Consider the following 26,798-nt stretch of genomic DNA (forward strand, 5'->3'; position numbering starts at 1 on the left):
GGGATGTCTACCTCATTACAAAGCTTGGTATCGTCTGCCAAATGAAGTCAGTGGAGAGCTTCTTTCAACGCCTAACTCTTCTCACCTTAAGTCCTGCTTCCCCAACCCTATATGGCACGTCTGTCATAAGAACATAAGAAGCGCCATCTCCGGAACAGACCCTAGGTCCATCAAGTCCGGCGATCCGTACACGCGGAGGCCCCACCAGGTGTACCCTGGCATAGTTTTGGTCCCCCTATCGCTCCAAGCTTCTCGTAAAGAGAAGTGCATCTAGCCTACCCCTACCCATGTCACTTCATGCCACTCATAAGGAGATGTACATCTAACTTACCCTTAAATCCTAGAATGGTGTATTCCGCAATTACCTCTTCTGGGAGAGCATTCCAGGTGTCCACCACTTGTTGCGTGAAGCAGAACTTCCTGATATTTGTCTTGAACTTGTCCCCCCTTAGCTTCAGCCCTTGTCCGTGCCACATTGGACATTGTAAATAACGTTTTTTCCTGCTCTATTTTGTCGATTCCTTTCAGTATTTTGAATGTCTTGATCATATCCCCTTGTAGTCTCCTTTTCTCAAGGGAAAACAACCCCAGTTCAAGGGAGAACAACCCCTGTCCAAGTTAGGTTGTAAGCTCTTTCGAGCAGGGACCGTCTGTGTAATGTCAAAATGTACAGCACTGCGTACACCTTTCAGCACTATATGAGGAGTAGTAGTGATGAAGAAAGTCTAAGCCAGGGGAGTCCAACCTGCGGCCTTGTGAAGTATTTTGTGCGGCCCCGATCGAGAGTGATGCAGTGTTTTCCTCTGCTGCCCCCTGGTGTTTACCGTCTGGCCGGCTCCCTCCTCTGTCTTGCTACAGCGTTTGTGCGGCCCCAGAAACATTTTTTTCGGCCAATGCGGCCCAGGGAAGCCAAAAGGTTGGACACCCCTGGTCTAAACTGAAGGGATTCTATTCAGGAGTGGCAATGTGGGCGAAAAACAGTAAGTGAGAATTTGGAGGAGTAAAGTATGGCCAGACCTCCCCCATGTTGGGTGGGCCTGTTATGGCAGAAGCGGGAGGAGGAGTCTGGTGGAGAGAGGCAGTGAGCCACATTTCGATCAGAAACAGACGTCGTGAGGCCTGATTAAGTCTGCAACTAGATGAAATTTGTCTATAAGGGAGCGACGGTTAAGAAGGCCTGCGTAGAGCGAGAATAATAATAATAGTTTCTTTTTATATACCGCCAAACCATCAGTTCTTGGCGGTTTACACAATAGTAATTACAAGAAGTAATTAAAAATACAGATCCAAATAACAATGTCTTATAAAAGAAAATAACACAGTTCAATAAAAAATACTGACTAACTTATTCAAAGTAAAATATGCACAATACAGATTATTTATACTAAAATAGATAAGCGACTGTAAACATTATTCCATAAAAATAATTTTTAAAAATCTGCTTATCATAACTTTGAAATCTATTAAATATTGTATTGTTTAAATAGATAAGTTTTCAAATCTTTCCGAAATTGATAATAAGTGAGGGCTGGAGTAATAAGAGCGTTCAAACACAAATTCATAACTCCTGCTTGAAACGCCATAGTCCTATCTAAGAATTTCTTCAAGCGACACGTTTTCGCTGAAGGAAAATAAAACCAACCGGATCTACGTATATTTTTTATTACATTTAAAAAATCTAAAATGAGCAACAAGGTAAGATGGAGCTAACCCAAATAAAACTTTATAGCAAATACATCCAAATTTAAACAACACTCTAGCCTTGAATGGCAGAAGACAAGAGTGAAGTCCAAATGAGGAATATGGGAGATTTTAAGGGTAAATGGGACACCCATGTGGGATCCCTGAGAGGGTGAAGTTACGGATGGGTCAGTTAGAGCGGGGGCTCTAGAGCAGACTTAGGGGGTGGGTCTGTGGAGTGGGCAGACTTGATGGGCTACGGCCCTTATCTGCCGTCATTTTCTATGTTTCTATGTTAAAGCTAGGTTGAGAGGGAAAGCTTAGTGCAGTGCTGGTGGTATATGAGTCCAGATGACTGGAATTGGAAAGGTCATAGAGCAGTAATGCGATCGTGAACAGGGAAGGCATAGCACACTGCTCCGTGGTGCGCTCGTTCGGCACATGCATGCAACATGCACCACTTAGAAGAGTGCAAATTGAACAGCCTAAGCGGGGGTGTTCTTCCGGGAGTGGGTGGAGCTTGCTGCGGTCAGCCGCCGCGAATTGGAATGGCGGAGACGACAGCAGGCTGCCATCAGCTGACTATTTGCGCCTCTGTTTTCACTCTGGAAATACAGACGAGGTGAAAGAAATGACACTTGAGGTTCACCTAAAGCACTGGTTCCCAAACCGCGTCCTGGAGGACCACCAGCCAGTCGGGTTTTTGGGACAGCCCTAATGAATATACATGAGAGAGATTTGCATATAATGGAGGCGACAGGCATGCAAATCTGCTCCATGCATAGTCATTAGGGCTGTCCTGAAAACCTGACTGGCTGGTGGTTCTGCAAGACAGGATTGGGAACCACTGATCTAAAGTGTAAAATTTCGGTTCATAGACAACCCCGCGAAAGACAAAGGTGCGCGCCGACAACTGAGCGCAAGACGGAGGCGCGCGCCGAAGAAAATTACAGTTTTTAGGGGCTCCGACGGGGGGTTTTGTTGGGGAGCCCCCCCAGTTTACTTAATAGAGATTGCGCCAGCGTTGTGGGGGGTTTGGGAGGTTGTAACCCTCCACATTTTACTGTAAACTTAACTTTTTCCCTAAAAACAGGGAAAAAGTGAAGTTTTCAGTAAAATGTGGGAGGTTACAACCCCCCAAACCCCCCACAATGCCCCCACATCGCAGCGCGATCTCTATTAAGTAAAGTGGGGGGGTTCCCCCCCCACGCCCTCCCCCCGTCGGAGCCCTAAAAACAGTAATTTTCTGCGGTGCGCGCCTCCGCGCTGCGCTCAATTGTCTGCACGCGCCTTTGTCCAGGCGCGCTTTTGACCTGACACCAAAATTTCAATTGTCCAATTTATTGAGAATCAGTGCGTGTTGAGGTTTCAGAACTGCTTATGGCGCTGCGCTGTTATTGCCAGTCCCAGCTAAGGCCTCGGTTTCCGAATAAGACGCTGAGATAGCAGGCGAGGGGATAAAATCAGTAGCCCCGAGACAGCAAATCTAAGAATCCTTTCTCTCTCTCTTTGTAGGTTATAACCTTGGAAGGATGGGTTGACATCATGTATTACGTAATGGATGCACATTCGTTTTACAATTTCATATACTTTATACTACTTATAATAGTAAGTATGAATTTAATTTTCATGTATTTAACCCCTGCTTCATTTGTTAAAAGCCAATATGCAAAGTCAGGTCATGCCATCATTATAGGGCAGTCTCGTGCTTCTTCTCTGCTATTTCTCCCTCTTCAGTTTTGCAGTGAGGATGTATTTTACTGGTTTTCAGTGAGATTAATAGCAAGGAGTCACAGCTTTCCACTTGAGCTGCGAACGAAGCTCAGTTGGTTATCCTTTGCCTGGATTGTGTTTTTATTTGAAAAGAAACGGGAAAATTTCATACAATTTCCTGCTTCGTTTCATTTCATTTCAAACATTTTAAATTTGGCAGCCACAGCCAAAAGCCCCTGCTCGCTCCATCTTCTCATTCAATAAGGCCTGGGGGAGCTTCGAAATTTAAAACCCATGACAACCCCGTCTATGGAGTTCATAAACCCAGTGCCTGCCTAGTGGGTAAGTATTTCAAAATGGTGCTAGTATGACCTAAGATTGATGCCCGTTTCTTGCCATGTCAGTTCAATAAACAGTGCTGGTCCCAGGTCTGCCAGTGCCATTTTGAAATATCGACCTGGTGGGGTAGGACCAGGAGTGAGTAGAGCCACCATGGATGATAGGAACATGTCTGGAACAACACAGAACATTCCAACAACAATTCCAATGGTATTTTAAAAACACAGGGCCATCTTTATTGTTAAGGGGAGACTGTGGCCCAGTGGTTAAAGGTACAGCCTCAGCACCCTGAGGTTGTGGGTTTCAAGTTTCAAGTTTATTAGGTTTTTATATACTGCCTATCAAGGTTATCTAAGCGGTATTACAATCGGGTATTCCCGGTGGGCTCATAATCTATCTAATGTACCTGGGGCCATGGAGGACTGAGTGACACCGCTCCTTGAGAACCTGGGCAAGTCACTTAATTGCCCCAGGTGCATTAGATAGATTGGGCAGTCTAAAAGTCCCAATCCCTGTCCCTGATGTCCCAATGCCTGGCAGAAACCCAGAGTATCAACATTCCAGAGTTGAGATTGTGATGTCATAATGCCTCATTCCACCAACCAACCTCAACAGTGATGTCACAATGACTTCATTGTTCTATACTTGGCTCACTTGTAACATTGTATTGGAGGAGTGTGGCCCAGTGGTTAGAGCTACAGCCTCAGCACCCTGAGGTTGTGGGTTCAAATCCTGTGCTGCTCCTTGTGACCCTGGGAAGTCCCTTAATCCCCCCATTGCCCCAGGTACATTAGATAGATTGTGAGCCCACTGGGACAGACAGGGATACCTGTATGTAAACCGTTTTGAGTGTGGTTGTAAAACTATAAAAAGGTGGTTTACAAGTCCCAATCCCTTTCCCTGATGTCATAATGCCTGGCAGAATCCCAAAGAGTAGCAACATTCCAGAGTTGAGATTGTGATGTCATAATGCCTCATTCCACCAATACCTGAGAGCCAACCTCAACAGTGATGTCATAATGGCTTCATTGTTCTATACTTGGCCCACTTCTGATATTGCATTGATGGAGAGTGTGGCGCAGTGGTTAGAGCTACAGCCTCAGCACCCTGAGATTGTGGGTTCAAATCCCATTCTGCTCCTTGTAACCTTGGACAAGTCACTTAATCTTCCCATTACCCCAGGTATATTAGATAGAGTGTGAGCCCACCAGCACAGACAAGGAAAAATGCTTGAGTACCTGAATAAATCCATGTAAGCCGTTCTGAGAGAACAGTATAGAAAAATAAATGAATAAAGTAATTTAAACCCCCCCCCCACCCTTTTTACAACACCGCCCACGAGGATTTTAGTTCTAGCCGGCACGCTGAATGCCCTGCACTGCTCCAGTGCTCATAGAGTTCCTGTCGGGTTCGGAGCAGCGCACAGCATTCAGCGTGCCTGCTGGCGCTAAAAAAACTCTTGTTTGGTTTTGTAAAAGGGGGGGTTAGATTCCTATCTAGAGTGGAACATTTGGGGGAGACATCATGGGGGGAGAGCAGCATCTCACCTTCCCCTTTCCCTTCTCTTTAAACGCGCGCAAAAACAGGTTGCTTATGGCGAGTTTATTTGCGGAAGGAAAGAGGCCTCACAACTCGTGCTAAGAACTTCCAACAGCTTATGGTTTCATAGCTTGAGTTTATCGAACCGGCCGTCCCGTTGTCCCAACCCACCGCGTCGGGACGCCAAAATGTCAGCGTCCCAAAGCTGTGCGCGGGGACAACGTGACAGTAGATCGCTTCCCCTCCCTCCTTACCCAATCGCTGCCTGGCTGGCCTGGAACTTCCTCTCCGACGTCAGAATTGATGTTGGGAAGAAGGCTTCCAGGCGGCAAGAAGAAGGTGCAGCGGCAGCGGACCGGTGGTTTGAATCGGTACGGCAGGAAGGGGAAGCGATCGCCAGTCCTATTGTCCCCATGCACCACTTTGGGACGCTGTCCCTGAAAACGGGACATTTCGGCGTCCCAAAGCAGTAGGTCGGGACAACAAGACGGTCAGTCCAATAACAGGACGTATGGTCACCTTAGGTATTGACACAGGGGTGAGAGAGAGATATGGGGGAGGGGGCAGAATTCTTGATTGTGTGTGTGTAAGGGGGGGGGGGTTATGCATAAGAAGGTCCTTATCAGGAGGTGTATTTTGAAGGGGCCAGATTGGGGAGTTTTTGTTCAGGGGGGCTATACTTTTGTGGGAACTGGGAGGGGCTGAGTTGGGGTAGTCAGGACTGGGGGGGCCCTTGGAAGTTAGGGCCAGGAGCTCGGGTACATAGATGAAAGCGCGCGAGGACAAAGGAGCTCAGACAAATGCGCACAAGACGTCAGCGCTCTGAGGGGATGTGGGGGGGGGGGGAACCCCTCAGTTTACTTAGAAATATTGGAACTGCCGTTGGAGGATTCGGGAGAGGAAACCCACCCCCCCATTACAGAGAAAAGTGTTTTAGGGAAAAATTACAGTTTCCTCTCTGTGGGGGAGGGGATCCCCCCTCCTCCTCCCCAATGGCAGCGCCAACACTTCTAAGTGTGTGGGGGGGGGGTTCCCCCATACACACACATCTCCTCGGAGTGTTTTAAATTTAACTTTTAATCCGGGGCGCTGACGTCCTGCGCGCCTTTGTCTGAGCTCCTTTGTCCGTGCGCGAATGTCTAGCGCTCTTTAGTGCCATCCCTTGGTCCTTGAGGCCGTGGCATGGCAGGCCTGACGCTCTGGACCCCTAGAACAGTGCTGCTTGTTATTCACACCCCACAGGTCGATGACCTCTGTGGTAAATCAAGGTGCAGTTAAAGGTCATCTTTTATAACACCTTGATAACTATCCCTCCCCTCCCCCCCACACACAATAAATGAAGCTGTAATTGCCTGTTTCAGCATTGTGTATGTCGGTCATTACTGAATCAGAACTTTCCACCCCGCAGGGTTTGTGAGCTATCAGGCACCTCTCTTTACTGTGATTTTCCAGAAGTGACTTCGTACAGGACTCATTTACGCTTCCCTTCCAAATTAAAGTCCCAAAACACTCACCAGCATGTAGCCTTTTGCACCGGAAAGCAAATCCTATAACACTTGGCAAGTGTGAACCCAAACTGTCTGCAAGTTACTGTAATGCCGATAAAGAGCCGACGTCACTGCGGACAGCGGCCTGGTGATTTTCCCTCTGAGAAGACAAATTAAACCCATAAATTCCTGTCCTAGATGAGGGGGCAGCTGCTTGTGAAGTCAAGCAGCACATTTCTGACCCTTTTCCAGACCCGTTTGTGCTGCTGCGGCCTCCCCTCTGCACGCGTGGAAATATTTTGTAAGATATAGATTGCCCTTTCCGGGTTTCACTTAGTGGAAGGTGCAGCGTGCTGGGGTCAGACTGTACAGTAGGGCCAGAGCCTCAGGTACATTGAGCAGACCAGATCAAACGAACAAGAGAAAGAAAAGCTTGAATTTTATAACCATTCCTGAAGAAAAGGCGATGGCCAAAGCCAGAAGGATGCTTGGTTGCGTCTTTTGGGGTCTTGCCAGCTGCTTGTGACCTGGATTAGCCACTGTTGGATACAGGACACTGGGCTTGATGGATCTTCGATCTGTCCCAGTATGACGACACTGACGTTTTTATGCCTCTCAGGCAGGACTTTGTTTTAAAGTACTACTTAGTAGCTTCATCACATGGCCCCAAGCCCTAGTATTTTGGGAAAGAGTGAACAAGCGATTCACATCTACCCTTGCCACTCCACTCAGTATTTTATAGACCTCTATCATATCACCTCTGAGCCATCTCTTCGCCATTGCTCAAGAAAGCTCATTGGCTTCCAGTATCCCATAGAATAACATATAAACTAAGCCTACTCACTTTTAAAGCGATGTTTTTTAAAACACCTGCATTTATTTTTAATACACTAATTCCTTACTCTACAAATAGAACATTACGATCCAACGAACAGCATTTATTAACAATTCCATCTCTCAAAATCATTAATACTAGAAGACAATTTATCTTCTCTGTTACTGCTCCACAAATTTGGAACTCTCTGCCAATACACTTAAGGAAAGAACATGATATTGAGAAATTTAAGATTAACTTAAAAACATTCCTTTTCAAAGATGCTTTTGATTAACAAGTTCTTCCCTTGAATTTAATAATGCTGATTTCGACAATTCTTTGAACTCCCATCCTTATGTTTTTCCCTACCTTCTTTTCTATTATAAATTGTATTTCATTTCCCCTTTTTCCCTTCATTCATGTTTGTTAATTTGCATACAATTTATTTATTTTAATGGTTATATATTAATTAATGTTTTATTGTTAATTTTAAAAATGCAATTTTATCTTAAAGTTGTAATTTAAATATTGTCTTTTATGTATGTACATCGCTTTGAAACAAGATTAAGCGATTAATGAAAAATTTTAATAAACTTGAAGCTGAAGAGCCCTGGTCGCTTTAGCCTTTCCTCATAGGGAAGTCGTCCCAAACGCTATTGTGTGATAGGACAGCAAAGCACACATGAATTGAGAACATTCATACCAAAAGCCACAGAATGGTCTGCAGGTCCTCACCCCAGGAGACGGCCCACACACAGACCAGCCACAGACGAAAGTGTAGCATCCGAATGAGGAGTAGCTAATTCAAAATACAGCGTTCCCCCCCCCCCCCGCAAATTTGCGGATCGCAAATCGCGGACTCGCTCATTCGCGGTCTGCTCCGACCGCCTCTTCCTGTAGTAAAATCAGGCTACACCAATCAGGAGCTGCGTGTCGAAGCAGCTCCTAATTGGTGTAGCCCGACTTTGCTACAGGAAGAGGCGGTCGGAGCAGACCGCGAGTGATTTTCTTCGCCCGTCAGCGCTCCAGCTGCCCTCTCCTGCCTCCCCTGCCTTTTGACAGGCAAATTCGCAGGGGTTCCTGGAACGGAACCCCCGCAAATTTCAGGGGAGTACTGTAATAACATTTTAACAATGGCTTAAATTTTATGAATGACTGCTCCAAAGAAAGATAGGATGGGAAGAGATAGAGCTCCGAAATAATAGGCTGCAGAGCAAGTCGATTCATGATGTGCTAATATGGGTGATGGTAGAACTAACCCCCCCCCCTCTCCTTTTTTAAAACCCTGATAGCGGTGCGCTAAATGCTCTGCGTTGCTCCCGACACTCATAGGAGGAACTCTATGAGTGTTGGGAGCAGTGCAGAGCATTCAGCATACTGGCCTGCACTAAAAAACGCTATTGCAGTTTTGTAAAAGGGGGGAGGGGTTAAATGATTAGCGGCAATGGTCTGCAAGGCCCGAGAAGGTGTTTAAGGGGTAGTAATGCTGGACAGGTATGAAGGAATACCAAGATGCAGAACCTTATGTGCCAAACAAAAGAATTTGACACTGACGTCAGGAAGCCGATGAAGATGGATGAGGAGAGACGTTACGTCATCCTTCTTTTTCACTTTACAAAGCAATCTGGCGAAGTACGGCCTATGAAAGTCCACAGAAGTTGTATTGGTTAATTATGCAAGCTTTTTTTTTTATTTTTTAGTTAGAAAAGTTTTCCTCTAAGGCCGGGGTGTCAAAGTCCCGGGCCACAATCCAGTTGGGTTTTCAGGATTTCCCCCCAAGAATATGCATGAGATATATTAGCATACAACGAAAGTAGTGCAGGCAAATAGATCTCATGCATATTCATTGGTGAAATCCTAAAAACCCGACTGGGTTGCGGCCTCGAAGAGGGACTTTGACACCCCTGCTCTAAGGTATGAATGTTGCTCTCCACACACTTGTCTTTTCCAGAAATAGGATGACATTCCTTTCTTTTTGATTTTTAGTCTGTACGCTGCCATGACCTGAATTCAGAAAAGGCGAGCTAGCAGATTTTAATAAACGACGATATGCAATTGGAACTGACCTAGGCAAAGAATAGCTATTTGAGGCTGACGTGCAGTTTGGCTGGGCCATCACTTGGAATCTGAAAGCACAAGATATACAGAGGAAAAAGCCACGCACCTTTCAATTTGGGGAGCTGACAGCATAGCAGGGTTAATCATTAGAAGAGTGGTTCCCAAACCTAGTCCTGGAGGCCCCCAGACAATCAGTTTCAAGATATCCACAATGAATATGCATGAGAGAGATTTGAACATAAGAACATAAGAATTGCCGCTGCTGGGTCAGACCAGTGGTCCATCGTGCCCTGCAGTCCGTTCACGTGGCGGCCCTATGGTTAAAGACCAGCTCCCTAACTGTGACTAGCCCTACCAGCGTACGTTCTTGTTCAGCAGGAACTTGTCTAACTTTGTCTTGAATCCCTGGAGGGTATTTTCCCCTATAACAGCCTCCAGAAGAGCGTTCCAGTTTTTCACCACTCTCTGGGTGAAGAAGAACTTCCTCACGTTTGTACGGAATCTATCCCCTTTCAACTTTAGAGAGTGCCCTCTCGTTCTCTCTACCTTGGAGAGGGTGAACAACCTGTCCTTATCTACTAAGTCTATTCCCTTCAGTACCTTGAATGTTTCGATCATGCATGCACTTAGGGTTACCCCGGACATGTCCTCCTTTTGCCTTTCGAGGACATGTCCGGGGGTTCGGACGGCTTTTCAAAACCCGGCCCTTTGTCCGGGTTTTGACAAGCTGTGTCGGGCAGGGAGGACGTCCACGCATGCCCGAGAAGAGCAGGCAGCGGGGGCTAGGGCGGGCTTGGGGGGCAGGATTAGGGCGGAGATGGGAAAAACTGGGTGGACCGAGGGCGGAGCTAGGAGGGTCTGGATTTTCCAAAAGGAAACTCTGGCAACCCTACATGCACTATATAACATAAAGCGCACTTATATACCGCAAATACCATGAAGTTCTATGCGGTTCACAAAGACTAATAATACAAGTGAATAAACATCCAATATCTAACTTCCAAAAAATGCCCTAAAAAGATACGTCTTTAAGGCACGTCGAAATTGTTGATATGAATTTAGTCCATGAGGCTGCCTGAAAAGATAATAGTCGTTCCTGAAATTTCTTATACACTTCTCCCTCGTTATATGCGGGGGATAGGGGCAGAGCCGGACCGCGAATGGCGAAAAACCACGAATATCCGGCTCTGACCCACCCCCGCCTCCCTTCCGCCTTCCCCTGGCATCCTGGCCTTACCTGGTGGTCTAGCTGGTTCTCGAGAGACTACGGGAACTCCCCACAGCCATTTCTTAATGGCTATCTGCACGGGGCAGGAGCGTAGGAAGATCGCTCCTGCCCCGAAAACCAGCTAGACCACCAGGTAAGGCCAGGATGCCGGGGGGAAGACAAAAATATGGGAGGGGGGATTCCTCCTCCTCCCCCCCAAAAAAAATTGCTATTATGTGAAATCACGAGTAGGGAAACCGCGAATGGGGAGGGGGAAGTGTATTTACATCCCTTAACAGAAGGGAAAGAAAATAATGAGTGAGATTTTCTGGGATGTTTAGAGTTTGTAATGACAGGAATTGAGCCTGTTAGTGCCTTAAAACAGATACAGCCCAGCTTAAATTTAACCCGTGCCTCAACTGGAAGCCAGTGCAATCGACGATAAAATCTACCTGTAAAGTTTTCAAGTTTTATTTTATTTTAGTTAGATGAATCGCTTCTTTAGTTTTACTAAGCGAAATGCAACATTAATAAAAATATAAGCATATATTTAGACATTCCATTTAAAATAATGGGTTAGACCAGGAGTGAAGTATTTTGTGTGGCCCCGGTCGAGGGCGATGCGGTGTTTTCCTCTGCTGCCCCCGGGTGTTGACCGTCTTGCCGGCTCACTCCTCGGTCTTGCTGCAGCGTTTGCACGTTTGTGCGGCCCCAGAAACATTTTTTTCGGCTAATGCGGCCCAGGGAAGCCAAAAGGTTGGACACCCCTGGGTTAGACCAACCGACTTACAGACTAATCAATACACAAGGTAAGAAGGGACAGAACTACAATTCAATGCTTTCAAGTACAGAGGAGAACATTAGGGAGGGAAAAGTGGAAACCTGGAAGGAAACTAATATAAAATTTGAACATAATTTAAAGATTAAAAGCATCTTTAAAAAGGAAACTCTTTAAGTTACTTTTAAAACGACTCAAATCATTTTCCTCTCTTACATGCTGAGGCAAAGTGTTCCAAAGTTGCGGAGCCATCACTGAAAATAATATCATGTCGTCGAGTTCCGATGTACTATAAGGGATAAGAAATGTATCAATGAATTGAGATTCATTAGTGGAAAGGGTTTTAAATACTAAGAGTAAAATTTTAAAAGTAATACGGTGGTTAATTGGGAGCCAGTGAGATTTAATCAGATATTTCATTGTGGATATGCTGAAAACCTGGCTGGATGGGGTGCCTCCAACACTGGCATAGTATGGGTGTGGGGCGCTGTCTTGGTAGGGGCACTGGCACCGTCCTCCTCTCCTTTCTGACCCACCCCCACCCCGCTCCTTTCTGACCCCCCCCCCTTGCTTCCCTTCCCTCATGCCTCTTTAATATTCCCAGCGCAAGCAGCATCATGAACTTGCTGCCCGCACTGGTGTCGGTTCTCTGTGATGTCACTTCCGGGTCCCCCGCCTAGGAAGTGACATCGGAGGGAGAGCAGACACGACAGGGGCAGCGCACGGCAGGGTAGGCCAAGAAGGAGCGGGGGAGCAAAGAAGAGGGGGGGAGAGACGTTTCTGCCCCAGGCACCACTCACTCTCGCTATGCCAATGGCCTCCAGGACCAACTGGGATTTGCATCGTCAACTAGGAGGATCTTCTGTTCAACACATGTTGGCCTCTTGACGCTGCCATGTTTTTTGCTTTTTGTCTGCCAGTCCATTATGTTGCTGTCATGAACCTATTGGTTGATCTGGAAAAGTAATACACCTATGTTTTGTTAATTGTTGTCTCTATATTTCCTTTCCAAATAAATCTTGTTTTCTTCGTTCCTAGGTCGGGTCTTTCTTCATGATTAACTTGTGCCTGGTTGTGATAGCAACACAATTTTCTGAAACAAAGCAGCGGGAAAACCAGCTAATGCAAGAACAGCGGGCCCGTTACCTTTCCAACGACAGCACAATCGCCAGCTTCTCAGAACCGGGCAGCTGCTATGAGGAGCTCCTTAAGTACATTTGCCACATCTGCAGGAAGGTCAAACGGCGGACTTTCCGACTCTACATCAACTGGCAGAACAAGCGCCGGAAAAAGGTCAACCCCAACAGCGCAATGAATGGGCAGGGCCGTAACCGCAGGAGTAAGCGGAGGATGACATCAATCCATCATCTGATCCACCACCACCACCATCATCACCATCACTACCACATCAGCAACGGGAGTCCCAGAGGACCCAGGTCAAGCCCTGAGGTCTGTGACCTGGAAATGAAGATCATGAAGCCTAAAGATCGACTGGCACTTCCACCTCCATCCCCCAACCTTCAAAGCCCTCCCCCGAGCAGTGAGTCCGTCCATAGCATTTACCATGCTGACTGCCACGTGGAAGGTCCCCAAATGAAGGGCAAGCCTTCCAACCCTCCAGCAAATTTTAAACTCTCTGTTGGGCTCAAAAATTATAGCAACATGAACTATCCAACTATCTTACCTTCCCCGACCAGCAAAAGCATCTCTACGGCAGTGCCCCAAATCAAGAAAAGCAACAGCGGTTCAGTTCCTGTGATCAACAGTCCAGGGAGTTTGAAGGCTGACCCCTATGAGAAACTCCATCACTTGATAGGAGAGCATGGTATGGAAAACATACATTATATTCTTTATAAAGTTACTGGGAAGATGAACAGAAAATCTCAGTGAACCGATTTGCCAGGCAGCAAAGTTCATTTAAGATTTAGCTAGATACCTTCGATTACATGCTAAGCGAGTTCATTGTACAGCCTGCAAATATATTATCCTTTTGTTTTCTCTTCTTTTATAACTGAGAAGGAGCCTGCATGCTACACAAATAAGGATAACTAGCATAGAGGGCAATCCATTGGCCTGTTTAGTAAAAGAAAGTGTCGCTTTTTCCATTGCTCCAACACTGTTATCATGTTAGGGGTCTTTGGGATTTGCCTGGCTAGTCACAATGACTATGAATCAGATAGATTTGCATAGCATGGGGGTAGGGCTTGCAAATTTCTCATTGTGCATTCCCTGAAGAGCTGACAAACATGAGAACCCCCGTGTCAAGGTCAGAATCCAAAGTCATGAGCCATCTAGTGGGTGAAAAGATTTTCTCTGGAACTAATAGCTCTGGGACTCTTTTCAAACTGGCCTTGTAGCTCCGAGGGAAAGAAAATACCCAACTAATAAGTAGATGTATTTTTTTAAGGAAACAAGATTGCTCTGGCTTATCCCTAGAGATATCTGTAAAATCAGAGGTTTTAATCTTGAAAGTAATGCCTCCCCCCTTCCCCCCCCTCGTGGATAACCTTTTACCTTCCCTATTCCTCCAGGTGTCTAGCAATTCCCTTTCCCCCTGCCTTCCTCCTCTCTCCTGAAGTGTTCAGCATCTGCTCTTCCTTTCTCTACTCCTCTCCCGGGGGGTTCAGAATCTCCCTTTCTTCCTTCCTCCCCACCTCCCTTCAAGGTGTTTCCTGCCATTCACCTTGAGACATTCAGCATCTACCCTTATTTCCCAACCCTTCCCCCCCCAAACTGTTCAGCTTCTCCTATTTCCTTACCGATCATCCTCCCCAACCAAGATGTTGACTGTCTGTTCTTCCTTTTCTCTCCACCCTACCCCTCCATGTTTGCAGTATCTCTCCCACTGTTTCCTCTAAGCCAGTGTATCGCAAACTGTGTACCTCCTGAGACACTGGGGAGAAGGAAATGTACCGGCTCCAACTCACTACCTACAGGATGTGCCTCTCACGACAAGGCACATCCTGTAGGCAATCAGCCAGTGCCTCTCTGGGTGTCTTCCTTGCCGGCACCCCCATTGGCGGTTCAGGGCCCGTCTGGAGGGCCTTCGTGCAAGCATGTGATGTTATTGTGTTGACATCATGCACTTCGGGATGCCTCGAGCCGCGGCCACTACGTTTAGTGTGCTGCGGCTCGACAAAGTTTGCGGGACACTGCTCTAAGCTGAGTGGGAGTCCTCCATCTTCAGTCCTGCCAGTGGGTGGTGCTGTTTCACTATCACATTTTCAGGAGTGAGGGGCAGGCAAGCTCTGTCAGACTCTAGGGCAGTGGTTCCCAACCCTGTCCTGGAGGAACACCAGGCCAATTGGGTTTTCAGGCTAGCCCTAATGAATATGCATGAAGCAAATTTGCATGCCTATCACTTCCATCCTATGCAAATCTCTCTCATGCATATTCATTAGGGCTAGCCTGAAAACCCGATTGGCCTGGTGTTCCTCCAGGACAGGGTTGGGAACCACTGCTCTAGGGAACCTACCTGTCCCTAGCATTTGAAAACACAATATTGACGTATCACCCCCTACTGGTAGTAATGTGCTTGAAGGACACCCACTCAACTTAGAGGGAACAGTGATTTCTTCCTTCCAGGTCAACTTTAACTCTCCTCTCATCCACTGCCCCTCCCCCATGTCCGCCCAGTTCCACCCATCCACACCCCGTTATTTTGGGATGTTTTTATTTTTATTTTTTTTTAGGTATTTATATACCGCCTATCAAGGTTAGCGGTTTACAATCAGGTACTAAAGTATTTCCCTATCTGTCCCAGTGGGCTCATAGTATATCTAACATACCTGAGGCCATGGAGGATTAAGTGACAAGGAGCAGCATGGTGTTTGAACCCACAACCTCAGGGTGCTGAGGCTGTAGCTGTAACCACTGAACTACTCTAGAAATCAGAATGTAGGACAGTGAAGCCTTTGTGACATCACTGATGAGTTTGGCTGTTATTGGTGGAATGAGGCATTATGACATCACACTACCAGCTCTGGTTCTCAGAGGCTGAAACTTTTCACACTATTTATTTCATTTTCTTTACTCTTCTCTCAAGGGAGCTCAGAATGGTTTACATGAATTTATTCAGGTGCTCAAGCATTTTCCCCGTCTGTCCCGGGTGGGCTCACAATCTTTCTAATGTACCTGGGGCAACGGGGGGATTAAGTGACTTGACCAGGGTCACAAGGAGCAGCGTGGGTTTGAACCCACCACCTCAGGGTGCTGAGGCTGTCGTTCTAACCACTAGGCCACTCCCGGGGGCGGAGCACCAACTTAGCCGGAGAGCAGCAATTTTCATTCTGCTGATCATCTAAGCAACTGCAAAATAACTTCCTTAACTTCATGCAATGAGTTTTTGGGCGTTTGTTTGAACATCAGCCACTAACTTCCTGGCTAACTTCCTGTTCAGTGGACTTACCCGGATATTCAAAGTCGGAAGCTGCATTTGCCCTGCCATTGAATATCCGAGGTTAGTACATTGTATGGCTTAGTAGCTAAATATCACCCCCCACTAAATACACATACATGAAGAAGAGCGGCTTCACATGGATGTAGCACTACTTTGTAATCAGCAGCCACAGTGACGTGCGTACGGTGGCATATGTTATAACCAGGTGTGCACGATAGCCGTGATGTAGAGGGTCTATCTTCCTGAGAGAGTTCAGCTGTCCAGGGGAAAGTGAATTTCATGGTTAGAGCTACCAGGTACTCCTCCAAGTCCCAGGCCAACGTAACAAAATGAGCCCTGGGGTTATGCGTGCAAAGGCACTGATGTGCAGGTATTCTTGAAAGAATGCCCAGCCGATGCCTTCTTTTTTCGTACATTTAAAAACCTGCGCACTGCCTTCCGCACAGGTGATCACCGCAGATAATCGCGTCTTCTTTTTAAACGTTCGACTGCTGGGTAAGTTTAACTTACACTTTTTTTGCTGCTAAATGTGTGGAATTTTTCTCCTCTCCTTGCTTCACCCTAAACCACTCCCCAGAAATATCGACAAAGCTCATTACATAATAATAATAACTTTATTCTTCTATACTGCCATAGTCGGATGACTTCTAGGCAGTTCACACCATAGAGAGCTGGACAATCAGCGAATTATAATGTACACAGTAAAAGATTATAAGAGTACGACATGTTATACAAGTTATACAGGAATAGATATAGTACAATTGTTGGAATTTTTAGTGTAGCTTCTGTTTAGGAGATAAATCTATCAAACATGCCATTTTAATTTCTTTCCTGAAGGCGCCATAAGTCACCCTAGCTCCGTTAAACCGCTTAGAATCCTAACGGAGTTTAGCGGTATATAAGAAATAAAATAAAATAAAAATAAAATAAAATAATATAGTTACCTAACCAAGACTGCTCTTTACTTGCTTGATACATGAGAGTTTTAGCTAAGAAGGATTTGTATTTACAGCCAGTGATGCTTGGGTATGCAAAAAGATTACAATTTCTGGTTGTCCTTGTTGGACTACACAGCGCGAAATGAGATAGAAGATAAGTGGGAGCTAATCCCCAGACCAGATTGAAACAGACACAAGAAAACCTGAACATTATTCGTGCCTCTACAGTCAACCAGTGTAGCAGGGACTAACCTGGTCGCTTTTCTTCAATCCAAATATCAAGCGGACAGCCGTGTTCTGAACTATTCTTAATTTTCTCACTGTTTTTTTTTAGGTACGCCCATATAAACGATATTGCAATAGTCCAAGGTAGATAATACCAAAGACTGCTCCAAAATATTCTAAATGATAAAGGGTCAAAATAATTTTTAATGGTCCTTAATTTCCAAAGTGCAAAAAAACACTTCTTCACCACTACATTTGTAACTATAAGTAACCCTGATTTAAAAATTTTTTAAAAATATTCTAATGCCCGTCGTCAGCAGTGCTGACCATGTACCGATTTATTTATTTAAAAATTTGTAGACCGTATATTAACTACACGGTTTACAAAGATGACAATCATAACAGGTTAAGCACCACAGATGAACACAATTGCAGAACAGCACTCGTAAAAAAGGAAAAAAAAACCTAACACAGGAAGCGCTTAAAAACAATTGAGTTTTCAGCATTTTCTTAAAATCCATCCTCCCAGCTCAGTATCGCTAAATCCCAGGCAACTCATTCCAAAGCTTGCCACCTGCCACAGACGGCACCGCTGCACCAATCCTAACACGAGAGATTGACATTGTACCCTCTAAGCCAGGGGTGTCAAAGTCCCTCCTCGAGGGCTGCAATCCAGTCGGGTTTTCAGGATTTCCCCAATGAATACGCATGAGATCTATTTGCATGCATTGCTTTCATTGTATGGTAATAGATCTCATGCATATTCATTGGGGAATTCCTGAAAACCCGACTGGATTGCGGCCCTGGAGGAGGGACTTTGACACCCCTGCTCTAAGTTCAGTTTCATACTATTTTCTGATTTTGACACCTTCTAGGCCAGGGGTGTCCAATGTCGGTCCTCGAGGGCCGCAATCCAGTCGGGTTTTCAGGATTTCCCCAATGAATACGCATGAGATCTATTTGCATGCATTGCTTTCATTGTATGGTAATAGATCTCATGCATATTCATTGGGGAATTCCTGAAAACCCGACTGGATTGCGGCCCTGGAGGAGGGACTTTGACACCCCTGCTCTAAGTTCAGTTTCATACTATTTTCTGATTTTGACACCTTCTAGGCCAGGGGTGTCCAATGTCGGTCCTCGAGGGTCGCAATCCAGTCGGGTTTTCAGGATTTCCCCAATGAATACGCATGAGATCTATTTGCATGCATTGCTTTCATTGTATGGTAATAGATCTCATGCATATTCATTGGGGAATTCCTGAAAACCCGACTGGATTGCGGCCCTGGAGGAGGGACTTTGATACCCCTGCTCTAAGTTCAGTTTCATACTATTTTCTGATTTTGACACCTTCTAGGCCAGGGGTGTCCAATGTCGGTCCTCGAGGGCCGCAATCCAGTCGGGTTTTCAGGATTTCCCCAATGAATATGCATGAGATCTATTTTCATGCACTGCTTTCATTGTATGCTAATAGATCTCATACATATTCATTGGGGAAATCCTGAAAACCCGACTGGATTGCGGCCCTCGAGGACCGACATTGGACACCCCTGTTCTAGGCTGATAAATTTCCAAAAATCCTTTTACAAGAGCCGGTGGAAATGTGAAACTAAATTCATGGGTGGCCAATGCAGTTGCTTCAGCACTTGGGTTATATGAGTTGTTCTCGGGATATTGGGCTAAATCAGGGGTAGGGAACTCCGGTCCTCAAGAGCCGTATTCCAGTCGGGTTTTCAGGATTTCCCCAGTGCATATGCATTGAAAGCAGTGCATGCAAATAGATCTCATGCATATTCATTGGGGAAATCCTGAAAACCCGACTGGAATACGGCTCTCGAGGACCGGAGTTCCCTACCCCTGGAAATACATATTAGCAATTTGCATTAAGGCAGTTGCTGCAAAAGAGCAAATTTGCAGCACAGTTTGGTGCAAAAAAAAGATAAAATGTGCAAAAAAAAAAAAAATTACAAACTCTGAAAAGGAGAGATGAAAATCACTTCTATGCCAAAGCTTTCTTAATCTGTTCTGCTGTATGGTAGATATATCATAAGTTGTCTTATTTTTTGTTAAGCCTCAAAGCAAGTCTGTTTTTTTTTTTTTTATATCCTTTCTTGAATCATTATATGCCGTGGCGAGTGCAGGGGAACCAGTCTGTGCTTGAATCTCTTGCAGCGACCAGACTCCCCTGCCAGTCAGCTTTGCCTGTTGTTCTCCAAAGAACACGGAGAGACTTCTTAAGAATTCATTTATGTCTGATTTTGGATCCTTTGTCCGTGCCTTGCGCTTTCAGAAAAATATGAAAGAAGAAAAGAAAAAAAAAGTAAAAGTAGTCCAGCTTCTCGCTGACTCATTAGAGCAAGCTGCAGCCTTTTCTTTTTTTTTTTTTTTGCACATATCCCAGGGGAGAACAGGCTGTCACAGAAAGAATTCAGAAGGCTCAGTGAGAAGTCAGTGAAATGTGAGCGGCTATAACATTTGCTTATTTTTATTGCTGGCGTCCTATAAAGTCACAGCTTACTGTGCCTGAAAAAGAAAGACCGAACAGCTAATAACTTCAGACTCTTGCCTTCCATACTTTCCAGGCCGTGTATTTTCATAAGGAACAATCAAATTTTGCAAACTAACTAGCTCCATGCCATAAGCAGAGCAAGTAGGAAGGGTTGGCTACAGCAGTGTTTCTCAACATGCTTGGGGTACGTGAGCCGCTTGTTGGGGGTACGTGGTAGCAGTTCCTGATTCAATTAAATGGATCTGTTTTCCTCCCCCAATCAGTGGCAGGCAGCGTGTGGGAACTGCTGCCGATACCGCGATGAGATTCAACGATGATTCGCTCGCTCCCCCCCCCCCCCCCCGATTCGATGCTGATTTGGCTCACCTCCGACTCCAACCTAATGTAGCAGTGGTAAGCAGGCTGCTTCTGGCCTGCCCGCTAGGGCCTTCCCTCTGCCGCATCACTGATGATGTCATCAGTGATGCAGCAGAGGAAGGCTGCAAAGCAGCCCGTTCAGAGTGCTGCTGCCGTTGCTGTTTTTGGAGGCCTCGGAACGGAGATTTGTCAGTCGCACGATGGGAGGGTCGGCGGGGTTCTGCTGCACAGGGGGATGGGAGGGAGGGGAGGAAAAAGGAAGAATTGGGGTAGAGGAGAGGAAGGGAGAGATGATGTACATGAAAAAATAAGACATCCCCGAAAATAAGCCCTAGTGCATTTTATAGACCCCAAATTAATATAACCTCATGCTTAGATTACTGCAATCTACTCCTAACTGGGATCCCTCAGTGTCGCCTCTCCCCTCGCAATCTGTGCAAAACTCATGTCACCCCTCTCCTTAAGTCACTTCACTGGCTCCCTATCTGCCATCGCATACAGTTCAAGATCTTATTGCTGACCCTCAATATCTCTCCTCGCTTCTCTCTCCTTATACACCTCCCAAAGAACTCCGTTCCTCAGATAAATCATTCTTAACGTTACCCTTCTCCTCCTACTGCCAATTCCAGACTTTCTTCCTTTCATCTAGCTGCCCCCTACGCCTGGATTAAATTACCGGAGTTTGTCCGTCAAGGCCCTTCTCTTGTTTAAAACCCACCTTTTTGATATATCCTTCAAATCCTTAACCCTACTCCTCTGCCCTCCAACCCATCCAGCAGATTAACCCTTCCCCTTAACTGTATCCCTGGCATCCTGGTTGTCTGTCTTGCCTGTTTAGATTGTAAGCTCTTTCGAGCAGGGACTGTCTTCTTTGTGACTCTGTACAGCTCTGCGTGCGTCCGATAGCACTCTAGAAATAATTAATAGTAGCAGTCTTATTTTGGGGGAAACATGGTAGAATCGGGGTCTCAATGCTGGTACATGTCAACACTGAATATCTAAGCTTAATTCAGCATTTACAGATATTCTGGCCGCTGCCACTGGAACATTGCCTTCTCAACATTTGTTCTCACCCCCTCCTTATTTCCTGGTGTACACTTTAACCTGTTGGACACAGATTCACATAACTAACATGGGCTAATGTTCCATGGCGAACTGAAGTGATTAGGCCATAATTTTGCAGTTTTGCAGTAGCTGATATTTCTGGCATCACTCAGAATTTTAATAAATTCATGGCTGAGTAACTCGTTACCCTCCGCTCTCACCTAAATGTAGCAGAGTGGAATCAAATCAGGAGCAGTGGTCTCGTTGCAAGCAAAAGGTAAACACTTGAGTATAATGGCATCCATTTGCAAATTGATGCATAAATACTTCGGTCGAGATCAGGAGCGACACCACTTCCTGGAAAGGGCCAACTGTCTGTGAGGGAAGCCTCTGATTGCAAGACAATCTCTCTCTCTCTCTCTCTTTGGGAAGAGGAAATTACAAATGAGGACGATTTGTTCTTTTGGGGCTCTTAAATCATGCAACACTCAAAAGTGATTTCAGGCCAGCGGTCCAAACGTGAGTTTTTACAGACGTTGTAAGTTTTGTGAAGTGTACCCTTCTGGCTGCAATTTTTCGTCTGCTAAAGAAATTGTTCAGCGCTTCTTAAAATATTTCTCGGCCAAACGTTTTAAATCTTCCTTGCATTATTTTATTAAAGGCAAATGTTAACCCAAAATATTGTTGAGAGACCAGCGCAATGACCTTTAGTGGTGCAGAGGTTAAATCGTGGAACTCACTCGTGAGTCAGTTACGGAAATGTGGTGAAAAAGGGGGCACATTTAGGAAATTACTTACACCGCAGTTGTTTGTAAATGCCTTTTTCTAGAAATTGATTCCTAGGGATACCAGACGTCCAGATTTCAAAACCCGGCTTTTCAAAACCTGGCACTTTGTCCGGGTATTGAAAAACTGTGTCGGGCAGGTAGGAAGTCCACGCATGCACAGAATTCCTCCCTGCCGGACAAGAGCAGGTTGCGGGGCTGGGGTGGGGCGGGGCTAGGGCGGGCTTGGGGGCGGGGATGGGCATATCTAGGCGAGCCTGGGGCGGGGCCAGGGCCCAGATTTTATGAAAGGAAAATTGGGATCGGGCAACCCTATTGATTCCTTGTGACTGCTGATTTTCTGAGGATTTGCTCATTCATGTTTACGTGTTTTTTATTTTCTTTTTACAAATTTATGTATGAAATACCATGTAAACCATTTAGGCCTTAGACAGCATAGGAATTCTTAAAATAAATTTTCAAGCATCATCTCCCTGTTATTCCAATAAGCTAGAAAAAGACAATCGCGGAAACACTCCATAATCTTTGACCTCTTTGGCCTGCGGTGGCCACACCTAAGCAAGGAAAAGGAAGAGAAAGAAGGGAAAAGATTTTTTGAGGCCTCACCGTGCTCTTAACTGATTTACAAAGCAATTATGTGCATTCAACAGAAAGCCTTTAAAATTGTCTGGGGATAGACATGCCTAAAAGTAAGCATTCAGAACATGTACAGAATAATTGTATAAACCAGGGGTGTCCAACCTGCGGCCCGTGAAGTATTTTGTGTGGCCCCAGTTGAGTACGATGCAGTGTTTTCCTCTGCTGCCCCCGGGTGTTTACTGTCTTGCCGGCTCCCTCCTCTGTCTTGCTTGCGCGTTTGTGCGGCCCCCCCCCAGAAACTTTTTTTTGGGCCAATGTGGCTCAGGGAAGCCAAAAGGTTGGACACCCCGGTATAAACTTTAGATGCTGGTTGCATCTGTAAATGTGACTGTTACTCATCCATAGTGGGGGTAAGGCAATGGGTGATTGCGATCCACCCTGGATGCATCGAGTAGTCGTGAAGCCACAGCCTCCATGCATGTTGGTGTCGGCTCTGCCAACCCCTGTTCCCTCTGACATCAGCTTCCTATTCCAGGGCAGGAGACTGACAAAGCCAATGGCACAAACACATAGACTGCAACTCTTGGATGGGGGGAGGGGGTGATGCGCCTGGAAGAGGAAGTGCTCTACCCTAGGTGGCAACCAAGCTAGGTATATGACTCCTCATGCAACCCCTAAAACACATAGCCAATGATTTGACAACGCAGAGCTGTACCTACAGGGAAGAGTCACGCTCTGGCTAAGGCGCTCTCTTTCCTACTGATGTGCATGTATGTCTGTAAAATTTACCATATACAGTATATGTTGTGTACATGTCACCTCAGTTAATAAAGTTGCAATGTATGTCACTCATATGAAGATGCTATGTGCTTAGTGCTCCAGTCTTCTCCCATGGCTTTCAGTATCACCTCTATGCCGACGACTCGCAGATCTAAGAACATAAGAATTGCCACTGCTGGGTCAGACCAGTGGTCCATCGTGTCCAGTAGTCCGTTCACGCGACAGCCCTTAGGTCTAAGACCAGTGCTCTAAATGAGTCCAGCCTCACCTGCGTACGTTCCAGTTTAGCAGGAACTTGTCTAACTTTGTCTTGAATCCCTGGAGGGTGTTTTCCCCTATAACAGCCTCCGGAAGAGTGTTCCAGTTTTCAACCACTCTCTGGGTGAGGAAGAACTTCCTTACGTTTGTACACAATCTATCCCCTTTTAACTTTAGAGAATGACCTCTCGTTCTCCCTACCTTGGAGAGGGTGAACAGTCTTGTCTTTCTCTACTAAGTCTATTCCCTTCAGTATTTTGAATGTTTCGATCATAGAAACATAGAAACATAGAAATTGACGGCAGAAAAGGGCTATAGCCCATCGAGTCTGCCCATACCAATGACCCACTCCCTGACTTTTACTCCCCTATTGATCCCATGTGAATATCCCATTTTCTCTTAAAATCTGACACGCTGTTGGCCTCAATCACCTGCTGAGGCAGCTCGTTCCAATGATCGACCACCCTTTCGGTGAAGAAGTACTTTCTAGCATCACCCTGAAATTTCCCTCCCCTGATTTTCAGCGAGTGTCCTCTGGTTATCGAGGGCCCTGTAAGACTGAAGATATCATCTTTCATCTCTATACGCCCCGTGATATACTTAAAGGTCTCAATCATGTCCCCCCTCTCTCTTCGCTCCTCCAGCGAGTACATCCGCAGTTTTTTTAGTCTTTCTTCATATGTGAGATCCCTGAGCCCCAAGACCATCCTGGTAGCCATTCGCTGAACCGATTCAATTCTCAACACATCTTTCCGGTAGTGTGGTCTCCAGAATTGAACACAATACTCGAGATGAGGTCTCACCATGGATCTGTACAGTGGCATTATGACTTCAGGTTTTCTGCTGACAAAACCCCTACGGATGCAGCCCATCATTTGTCTTGCTTTGGACGAAGCCTTCTCCACCTGATTTGCAGCCTTCATATCATTGCTAATGATCACTCCTAAATCACGTTCTATCGTGGTACTGGACAGGGTTTCACCATTTAGTGTGTAAGTTCTGTGTGAGTTTTTTTGCCTAGGTGCATTACTTTACATTTTTTAGCATTGAAGCTTAGCTGCCAAGTTGATGACCACTGTTCCAACTGCCGTAGGTCCTGCGTCATAAAGTCAGGTACACTGCTTTTGCCTACTATGTTGCATAGTTTGGCGTCGTCGGCAAACAGTGATACTTTTCCTCTAAGCCCTTGGGTCAAATCTCCTATGAATAAATTGAATAGTATCGGCCCTAAGACGGAGCCCTGAGGTACTCCACTCGTCACAGCTGACGTTTTGGAGGGGGTACCGTTTACCATCACCCTTTGAATCCTACCATCTAGCCAATCCTTTACCCATGTAGTGAATGTATCTCCTAATCCCATCGATTTTAGTTTGTTCAACAGCCTGCGGTGTGGGACGCTATCAAAAGCTTTGCTGAAGTCCAAATATATCACGTCCAGGGACTCCCCGGCATCCAGATGACTGGTCACCCAGTCAAAGAAGTCAATCAGATTAGTTTGGCAGGACCTTCCCCTGGTAAATCCGTGTTGGTGTGGATCACGTAAATTTTCTTCGTCTAGAATTTTGTCAAGATTCTGTTTGATCAGTGTTTCCATGAGTTTGCACACTATGGATGTAAGACTCACTGGTCTGTAATTTTCTGTCTCTGTTCTGCAGCCCTTTTTGTGAAGTGGAATTACGTTAGCTGTTTTCCAGTCTAGGGGTACTTTTCCCGTGCGCATGGAAAGATTGAAGAGCACGGCTAGTGGTTCAGCCAGAACTTCACTCAGCTCTCTGAGTACCCTGGGGTGTAGATTGTCTGGTCCCATGGCTTTGTCTACTTTGAGTCTTGAAAGTTCATGGTAGACGCTACTGGGTGTAAACTCGTAATCATGAAACAGGTCATTTTGGATGTCTCTTAGCTGTAGTTGTGGACCAGCTCCCGGTGCTTCACAGGTGAATACTGAGCAGAAGTATTCGTTAAGCAGTTCTACCTTGGTATTATCAGATTCTGCGTAGTTTCCGTCTGATTGCCTAAGGCGTACTATCCCATCTTTGTTTCTCTTCCTGTCGCTAATGTACCTGAAGAATGATTTGTCCCCCTTTTTAATATTCCTTGCTAGATCTTCTTCTGTTTGAAGTTTGGCTTCCCTGACTGCCTTTTTGACAGCCTTAGATCTGGCCAGATAGTCTTCTTTTGCCTCCTGTTTTCCAAGATGTTTGTAAGTGATAAATGCTTCTTTTTTCTTTTTAATGAGGCCAGAAATTTCATTGCTGAACCATTGTGGTTTTTTGTTTCTCCGGTGTTTGCTTACTGTATTTATGTAGCGGTTAGTTGCTTCGTTCAGAATGGATTTTATATATGACCACATAGTTTCCGGATTGTCAGTTTCTGCATGATTTTGCAGTTCCTGATGGACAAAGTCTCTCATATGGTCGAAGTCTGCGCCCTTAAAGTTGAGGACCCTCGTTGCCGAGTTTGATTTAGAGAAGCCTTTCCTGAGGTTGAGCCATACCATGTTGTGGTCACTGGATGCCAGCGTGTCTCCCACTGATACTTCCGAGACACTGTCACCATTTGTGAGTACCAGGTCCAGTATTGCCTTTTCCCTGGTGGGCTCTAATACCATTTGTTTGAGTTGTGTACCCTTTATGGAGGTTAATATTCTTTTGCTACCACTTGTAGTCGCGGAGAGGGTGTTCCAGTCTGCATCTGGCATATTGAAGTCTCCTAACAGTACTGTGTCACCGCGCATGGTGATGTTCTCTATGTCCTCAATCAATTCATTGTCTTTGTCTTCCTGTTGTCTCGGAGGCCTGTATATCACACCGAGGTAAAGGCATTTTTCATTCCCTCTGGTCAGGTTTACCCAAAGTGATTCCCCTGTGTATCTAACCTCTGTGATCCTGGTAGTTTTGATATTATCCTTAGTGTAAAGTGCTACCCCCCCTCCTAATTTGCCCTCTCTGTCTCGACGAAGTAGATTGTAGCCTGGTATAACCATATCCCACCCATGCGAGTCTGTGAACCAGGTCTCGGATATTGCTACTATGTCAAGGTCAGCATTCCTTATCTCTGTTTCTAGTTCCAGGATTTTGTTGCCCAAGCTGTGTGCATTAACATACATTGCTCTCCAAATTTGTGATGAGATACCTATCCCCGCTAGTGTGACTCCTGTTTTTTTGTGTATATTATGGGCACTTACCTTAGGCTCAGAAGTGTGGGTTTTACTTGCTTGATCATGTCCCCTCGCAGTCTCCTCTTTTCAAGGGAGAAGAGGCCTAGTTTCTCCAATCTCGCACTGTATCTCTCTACACCTGAAATCTCGAC

The 26,798-nt window shown here is 45.7% G+C and overlaps 1 protein-coding gene across 1 annotated transcript in view; it reads left to right on the forward strand.

Moving 5' to 3' along the window:
- The window catches only part of CACNA1H (calcium voltage-gated channel subunit alpha1 H), a 304,694-nt gene that overhangs the window by 84,699 nt on the left and 193,197 nt on the right, over positions 1-26,798 (forward strand). Inside the window, exons 6-7 of the mRNA XM_033914172.1 lie at positions 3,196-3,288; positions 12,654-13,440. Of these exons, the coding sequence (XP_033770063.1) occupies positions 3,196-3,288; positions 12,654-13,440 (880 nt within the window). The remainder of the gene's footprint in view (positions 1-3,195; positions 3,289-12,653; positions 13,441-26,798) is intronic.

The sequence above is a fragment of the Geotrypetes seraphini genome, chromosome 11, assembly GCF_902459505.1.
Source record: "Geotrypetes seraphini chromosome 11, aGeoSer1.1, whole genome shotgun sequence".
Taxonomy (NCBI): domain Eukaryota; kingdom Metazoa; phylum Chordata; class Amphibia; order Gymnophiona; family Dermophiidae; genus Geotrypetes; species Geotrypetes seraphini.